Source organism: Calidris pugnax, unplaced genomic scaffold, assembly GCF_001431845.1.
Source record: "Calidris pugnax isolate Ruff unplaced genomic scaffold, ASM143184v1 scaffold42, whole genome shotgun sequence".
Lineage (NCBI taxonomy): Eukaryota > Metazoa > Chordata > Aves > Charadriiformes > Scolopacidae > Calidris > Calidris pugnax.
In genome coordinates, this window is record NW_015090920.1 from 1166253 (window position 1) to 1174052 (window position 7800).

At 52.9% G+C, this 7800-nt stretch overlaps 1 protein-coding gene across 2 annotated transcripts; it reads right to left on the reverse strand.

Annotated features, from left to right (window-relative positions):
- Positions 1-392: 392 nt before the first annotated feature.
- On the reverse strand, positions 393-7526 carry LOC106892577 (placenta-specific gene 8 protein-like). Of its 2 annotated transcripts, XM_014949851.1 has the most exons (5): positions 7405-7526; positions 3240-3368; positions 2888-3012; positions 1270-1373; positions 393-551 (listed from the first exon to the last, which is right to left on the reverse strand). In XM_014949851.1, coding segments are annotated over exons 2-5 (345 nt in total). In that variant the 5' UTR covers positions 3355-3368; positions 7405-7526; the 3' UTR covers positions 393-550. The 2 variants fall into 2 exon arrangements, with proteins under 2 accessions (XP_014805337.1, XP_014805336.1); XM_014949850.1 differs by lacking the exon at positions 393-551 and having other exon boundaries at positions 1266-1373.
- Between the last annotated feature and the right edge of the window lie 274 nt (positions 7527-7800).

Sequence of the window (7800 nt, forward strand, 5' to 3'; positions counted from 1 at the left end):
CACCAGTGCCCAGCACAGGGGGACCATCACCTCCTGAGTCCTACTCCCCACGCTGTTCCTGACACAGGCCAGGATGCTGGTGGCCTTCTGGGCCACCTGGGCACACTGCTGGCTCCTGTTCAGCCCACAGTCCACCAACACCCCCAGGGCCTTTTCTGCCAGGCAGCTCCAGCCACTCTGCCCCCAGCCTGGAGCGCTGCAGGGGGTTGGTGGGACCCAAGGGCAGGACCCGGCACTTGTCCATGAATCTAAGTGAATAAAAAAATATCAGTGAAAATCTTTCTCTGCAGCAGACGCAGGGAAATCTCAGCTGCACTGGGGGCTGCTGAGGTGGACGGTGTGGGAGAAGGTGGGTGCTCTCAAGTGGTGCAAGAATGACACACACACATGGGTAGGAAGACAAACTCTGCTGTTTATTCACAATGTTAACCAGGGAAGGGGCAAGCAACCGTCGTCAAAGCAAAGCCCCCATGGTGCCATTTACCAATAGCCAGGGTAGTGGTAACTCCAGTCCACAGCAGCTCCTCAGGGCGCAGCGAGGATGGTGGCATCTGCAATGGGATGGGAGAGGAGGGTCAGGAGCAGGACTGTGCCTCACCAGTCCTAGCACCCTGTCCTGCACAAGGTTCCCAGGACATGGATATGTTGGAACGGGTCCAGCCGAGGGCCATGAAGATGCTCAGAGGGCTGGAGCACCTCTGCTGTGAGGACAGGCTGAGAGAGCTGGGGTTGTTCAGCCTGGAGAAGAGAAGGCTCCGGGGAGACCTTAGAGCCCCTTCCAATATCTGAAGGGGCTACAGGAGAGCTGGGGAGGGACTCTTTGTCAGGAAGTGCAGGGACAGGACAAGGGGGAACGGTTTTAAATTGGAAGAGGGGAGATTTAGATGAGATACCAGAAAGAAATTCTTTGCTGTGAGGGTGGTGAGACACTGGAAGAGGTTGCCCAGAGAAGCTGTGGCTGCCCCATCCCTGGAGGGGTTCAAGGCCAGGCTGGATGGGGCTTGGAGCAACCTGGTCTGGTGGGAGGTGTCCCTGCCCAGGGCAGGGGGTTGGGGACTCGATGATCTTTAAGGTCCCTTCCAACCCAAACCATTCTATGATTCTATGATTTTGCTGCAGGACAGGTCATTCTTGTCACTTGTCCATGGCCACTTCCCCACTGCAGCAACCCTGTGTCTCACTTCAGGAGTTGGCAGGAGAGACTCCAGGAAGCCGCTTTGCTGTGTGAGGTGGTGGCTTTATCCACCAGCACCAGCACGCCCAGCTTACCAGAATATGCCCATCTGCTTCCTCCGGTTGATGTCTCTCTTCATTTGGCAAACGGAGCACACGAGGCACCATGTGGTGACACAGAAGTCAGAACAAATGGACCCCTGTTAGGAAGAAGCTGGTTAGGGACAGAGGCCTCCCAAAAGCCACCTTTCCACCACTAAACCGTTAATCGCATTCCATCTCGTGTGCCCTTTTTTTCCTGGCTGGTTCTAGCATCTGAGCAGCAGGCACTAAAAACCAGGGCTGGTGAACCCCCCCACAGGGGAAAGAAAGAAGGGAGCCCTTTCTGCAGGCCGCAGAGAACTACTTCTCCTTCAGCTTCTGGGGTTAAGAGTCGGGGGCAAAACACACACAGAAAGAGACAATTTGGGCAAACTGGACTTGGGCCAGCGTGTCCAGTGACAGCACAAACCCCTGGTGGGAAGAAACTCTTTCACAAATATACTGTATGGGAATGTGCACCTTTCTCCTGCATCCCATTAGGGGTGTTCATCTGTCCGACTGACCATCTATTCTTTACTCTGCCCACAATTATCTCAAATCTTTCCCATCTTTCAAAGACTGGGGATGGCAGCTGGGGCTCATGGAGCTGCTGTGGTTGGCAGGACATGCTGAGTTTGGAGAAGAGGAGGCTGAGGGGAGACCTCCTTGCCCTCTCCAGCTCCCTGAAAGGAGGGTGGAGAGAGGTGGGGGTTGGCCTCTTCTCCCAGGAAGAATAATGACAAGAGCAGAGGAAATGGTCTGAAGTTGGGGCAGGGGAGGTTTAGATGAGATCTTGGGAAGAATGACTTTCCTGAAAGGGTGGTCAGGCCCTGGACCAGGGAGGTGGCTGAGAGGTTGAGGGACTTGGATCTTTTTAGTCTGGTGAAGGGAAGACTGAGGTGGGATCTGATCAATGCTTATAAATACTTCAAGGGAGGGTGTCAAGAGGATGGGGCCGGTCTTTTTTCAGTGGTGCCCAGAGACAGGACAAGAGGAAATGGGCACAAACTTGAATGTAAGAAGTTCCACCTAAAGATGAGGAGGAACTTCTTTCCTGTGAGGGTGGCAGAGCCCTGGCAGAGGCTGCCCAGGGAGGTGGTGGAGTCTCCTTCTCTGGACAAACCCCTCCTGGACAGGTTCCTGTGCAACCTGTTCTGGGTGGCCCTGCTTTGGCAGGGGGTTGGACTAGATGATCTCCAGAGGTCCCTTCCAACCCCATTGGATTCTGTGTGATTCTGTGGTGGAGTCACCATCCCTGGAAGGATTTAAGAAACATGCAGATGTGGTTCTTCAGGGCATGCTCTAGTGGCTGAGATTGTGGGGGTGTTTTGTGTGTGTGTGTGTGGTTGGACTCGGTGATCTCAGAGGTCCCTTCCAAACTTGAAGATTCTGTGATTCTGTGTGGTGAAGGGTGCTGGGAAGGAGCACGCGTTGGTGGACACCAGCCCAGGGACCAGCGCAGCCGAGGGCATCCCCATCCCTGTCCTGTGCTCCCGGCATCACATTGGACATGAAAGTGGGAAAAAAGGGGCGAGTGGAGAGCGCTTGCTGCTCATCCCTGATGTGGAGAGAGAGGGGGGCACCTTGTCTTTCAGCCTCGCAGTGTGGTGAGGGGGGTGGGTTGACCACTGACCGGGATGTTGTATCTGGTGCGGTAGAGGGTCCTCATGGCCACGCTGGTCCCGCAGAGGCAGCACTCGCCCATGTCCCCAGCCACTTGGCAGGCGAGGCAGGGGAAGCAGAACATCCCGCAGCAGCCTGATGTGGGGAGAAAGGCATCAGGGGGTGAGGTTCTCCCTGCCCACCCGGCACCACCAGCAACGGGGCAGGAACGGGGAGGACCAGGCTATGTGACTGTAGCTGTCGCACCACCAACCCAGGTGGCAGTGGGGGGGAGAGAGAACTGTGGCCCCAAGAGGACGTGGGGAGCGACCACAGCACGTCACTGCTGATGGTGGAGGGATGGGACCGCCTGAGGCACTCACAGACGCCACAGTCGGAGCAGCAGTCCGTCAGCCCCGTCTGCCACACGCTGCTGGAGACAGTGGGCACGGCCACGGCGTACTGCGGCTGGAGCGTCACCACGGACGGGGTGGCCATCTCTAGTTGCTCTTCTGAAAGAGAAGGGAAGGGGGGGACAAGGCAGTGAGTGAAAAACCCGGTGGGTCTGCTCCCTCGACAGAGCTGGTGGCCATCGCTCCTCAGCAGGGGCTGCCGCTGGAGATCACGGAATCATGGAATTGTTGGAGTTGGAAGGGACCTCTAGAAACCATCCAGTCCAACTCCCCTGCCAAAGCAGGGCTGCCCAGAGCACATCACTCAGGAGCATCCAGGCGGGGCTTGAAGATCTCCAGAGAAGGGGACTCCACACCCTCCCTGGGCAGCCTCTGCCAGGGCTCTGCCACCCTCACCCCAAACAAGTTCTTCCTCCCATTGGAGTGGAACTTCCCATGGTCCAGCTTGTGCCCGTTGCCCCTCGTCCTGTCACTGGGAACCACTGAAAAGAGTCTGGCTTCATCCTCCCTCAACCCACCCTTCAGATCCTTGGAAGCATTAATAAGGTCTCCCCTCAGCCTTCTCTTCTCCAGGCTGCAGAGCCCCAGCTCTCTCAGCCTTTCCTCATCAGGAAGATGCTCCAGTCCCTCCATCATCTTTGTTGCCCCAGGCTGGACTCTCTCCAGCAGTTCCCTGTCCCTCTTGAACTGGGGAGCCCAGAACTGGACACAGGATTCCAGTTGTGGCCTCCCCAGTGCAGAGCAGAGGGGGAGAATGACCTCCCTCCACCTCCTGGCCACACTCTTCCCTACGCAGTCCAGGATCCCATTGGCCTCTTGGCCACAAGGGCACATTGCTGGCTCATGGAGAGTTTACTGTCCACCAGGACCCCCAGATCCTTCTCCTCAGAAGTGCTTTCCAGCAGGTCCATCCATAACCTACACTGGTGCCTGGGGTTCTTCCTCTCCAGGTGTAGGACCCTACACTTGCCCTTGATGAACCTCATGAGGTTCTTCTCAGCCCAGTCCTCCAGCCTCTTCAGGTCATGCTAGATGGTGGCACACCCCTCTGGAGTGATGAAGCGCAACCATACCTTACCTGCCTTTGTGCCTTTTCCAGTGGTTTGGGGTTTTTTTTTGCATTTTCTGCCATTTTATCCAGCCTTCAAAATAGCATCAGGCCAGTGACATCCCCCGCTCCACCCCAGAGAGGCTTCCCTGGTGCTTGGACACAGGTGACCCATCTCCCTTGTGCCAGGCAGGGCTGGGCAGTGAACCTTGGCTACAGCCAGCCCACCTGGGCACTTCAGCTGCTGAACTTGGCATATCTCAACACGGGACCTCTTTGCCAGGGGTACGAAGCATGAGGCAGTCGTGGTCTTGCATGGCCTCGTAGCAAAACTGGGCTCCAGGCCAGACACCGGCAGCAGGAAACCAGTATCGCTGGTTTCTTGTCACAGAGAGCCAGAAAGGCAGAAACTCAATACTATGTCCCAAGTCTGAACCCCACTCCCTGCCTTCCTGTGGTTAGTAAACCAAGCAAGTAAACCATGAAAACCAGTGTCGTGGTTTAACCCCAGCCACAAACCAGGACCACGCAGCCTCTCGCTCACCTCCCTTTCTCCCCACAGAAGAGTAGGAAGAAGAGGCAGAAAAGGAGAAAGGTGAAAAAAAAAAACAACCCATGGGTTGAGATAAAGACAGTTTAATAGAATCACACAATGCTCTGGGGTTGGAAGGGACCTCTGGAGATCATCTAGCCCAACCCCCTGCCAGAGCAGGGCCACCCAGAGCAGGTCCCACAGGAACGTGTCCAGGTGGGTTTGAATGTCTCCAGAGAAGGAGACTCCACCACCTCCCTGGGCAGCCTCTGCCAGGGCTCTGCCACCCTCACAGCAAAGAAGTTCCTCCCTATCTTTAGGTGGAGCTTCTTACAGTCAAGTTTGTGCCCATTTCCTCTTGTCCTGTCCCTGGGCACCACTGAAAAAAGACCAGCCCCATCCTCTTGACACCCTCCCTTGAAAGATTTACAAGCCTTGATCAGATCCCCTCAGCCTTCTCTTCTCCAGACTAAAATGAACAATATGGAAAAGCAAAACAATAATAACAACAATAACAGTAATGGTTACAGAATACACAAGACACAAGTTACTCTCACTGCCTGGTGAATTGGTTGCCCAGACTGGCCCGAGCTGAGATGGCAGATCCCACCACCCCCCTCGTCCAACCCCCATGAGCACGATGTCTATTGGTAAGGAATATCCCACTGGCCACTCTGTTGTTCCGTCTATGCTTCTATGGGAAGCTGAAAAAAGTCCTTGACTAGTATAAACATCACTTAGCAACAACTAAACCAATATGCATTATTGACCCTCCTGTCACACTGTACCTGGAAATGCAGCAAAACTAATTCTATCTCAGCTGAAACCAGGAAACCCAGTAAGCTTCAGCTCTAAAAAAACCCCAAACCCTCAAATCTCTGTGCTCCTCTTCCACCAGCCGAGTAAAAGACAGCACGGAGCATCCTCTGGTACCAGCTTGTCGTGGTTTCGGTTGGGATAGAGTTAACTTTTTTTATGAGCAGCTGGTGTAGTGCTGTGTGTTAGAGCTGGGATGAGAAATATTTTTGATTGGTGTTTTTAGTCAGGATCCCTGCTTTCCTGAACACCTGCCTGCCCGTGGGAAGCAGGGAATGAATCCCTTGTCTTGCTTTGCTTGCGCGCGCGGCGTTCCCTCTTTACCTATTAAACTGTCTTTATCTCAGCCGTGGGGTTGTTTTGGGTTTTTTTTTCTCACTTCTGCTCTTCTGTTTTTCTCCCCCTGTAGCAGCTCTTCTAGCTACCATCTGGGGTTAAACCACGAAACCACCACACAATTAGAAGTTTTGCCCTGAGGTCGTGCTCTTCCAGTTAGGCACAATTAGAAGAAAGGGGAAGGGAAAAAAAAAAAACAAACCATAAATAAAAATTAAACTGCCCAGTTCTTCCAGTTAGGCACACTTAGAAGAAAGGCAAAGGGGAAAAACAATACAAATAAAAATTTAACTGCCTAGTTCTTCCAGTTAGGCACAGTTAGAAGAAAGGGAAAAAAAATAAATTAAACTGCCTGCTCACAATTGAGACTTTTTGCTACAAATTGGGGTTTGTTTTTTTTTTTTTTCCTTTTTTTTTTCTTTTTTTTTCGTTGAAATAGCAGCTTGGGGAGGGCAGCAGCTGCTGTTGGGTGGTCAGGCTCCTCCCCGCACCACTCCTGAGCTCAAAATCCAGAACAGAAAGTGAAATGCTGGGGCTGAGGGTGGCGGTTGAGGTGCGGGGGAGGGACACCCCCCATCCCTCCCCCCCCCTTCCTTCCCTCCCCAGGCCTTGGGGAGACTCCTGTGCCTCCAGAAACCCTCTTCTTCCAGAAATCCCCCTCTCCCGAAAGCATCCAGGCATGTGTCTGGAGGCACTGCCTCCCAGAACTTCCCTCTGCCCACCCACCCCAGTGCCCCCCAACACATGGGACATCTCCCTGCTCCCCAAAATTCTCAAGTTTGGAGTCCACCAGCGCTATTTGCATGCTTTCTTCTCTCTCAGCTGCCAACCCTCCCCGATGGGATCTCAGCCTTAGGATGCTCTGGCCACCAACAACAGCAAACCCCAGTGATAAAAATATGCCCCATGGACAAAAAAAAAAAAACAACCCCAAAAGAGACCAGGCAGCAACATACAAAAGGGATGGACACCCAAGCTTCTGGCCCCCAGCACATCCCCAGAACCTGCAGGGAACACAGAGCCAAGCAGCCTGGCCAGGAGGAACTTTGCCTTGACCATCCACATGGTCAAGAAAGAGCCTCATTTAACCCGAGAGCAAAAGACCAGCCAGATCCCTTGGAGAGCAGTTACACAGAGCTGGGAGCAGGAGAAAGCAGCAAAGAAGAACCGACCTCTCCATAACCCATAAAAAAAAACCATAAAAAGCATAGCTTTTTAAAAACCTCCTTCCTTCCCCAAATAGGATTTGCCATATAACTTGCTTTAAATTATATGCTGAGCAGGAAAAAAAAAACCACAAAAAACCCCAACCCTCTACTTTTGCACTACTATCCCACATTTCCCAGGCTAACAAGTTGGTTTTTGGTTTTTTTTTACTATTTCCATGCTTTAAGAGAACCAACCTTGAGGGGAGCAGCTTCGGTGAGTGCAGCCTTCTCTGCCAGCTGGGACCCTGTGCAAAGAGGCTCTGGGGAAGGCGAAACTAAACTTTTTCACTCTGGGAGGCTCTCATTGGCAGGGAGCAGCGGGCAAGTATAATGTGGGGGGAGGTAACTGGAGGGGGAAGGTCAGAAGTTGTGCCCCACCCTTTTTTTTTTTTTTTTTTCTTTTTCCCCAGAATTAAATCACAATTCTGGGAAATCGTGATTTACCTAGGAAGTTACTATTTGTTATCAATAGCATAACGTGAATTTTTTTTTTATTTTTTTTTCAAAATGACTTCATGCACGTTGTCTTCTTCCCTCATTCATTCCCACGTGTGGTTGTTGTTTGGTGGAGAACAGCTCTGAACGGTGTGC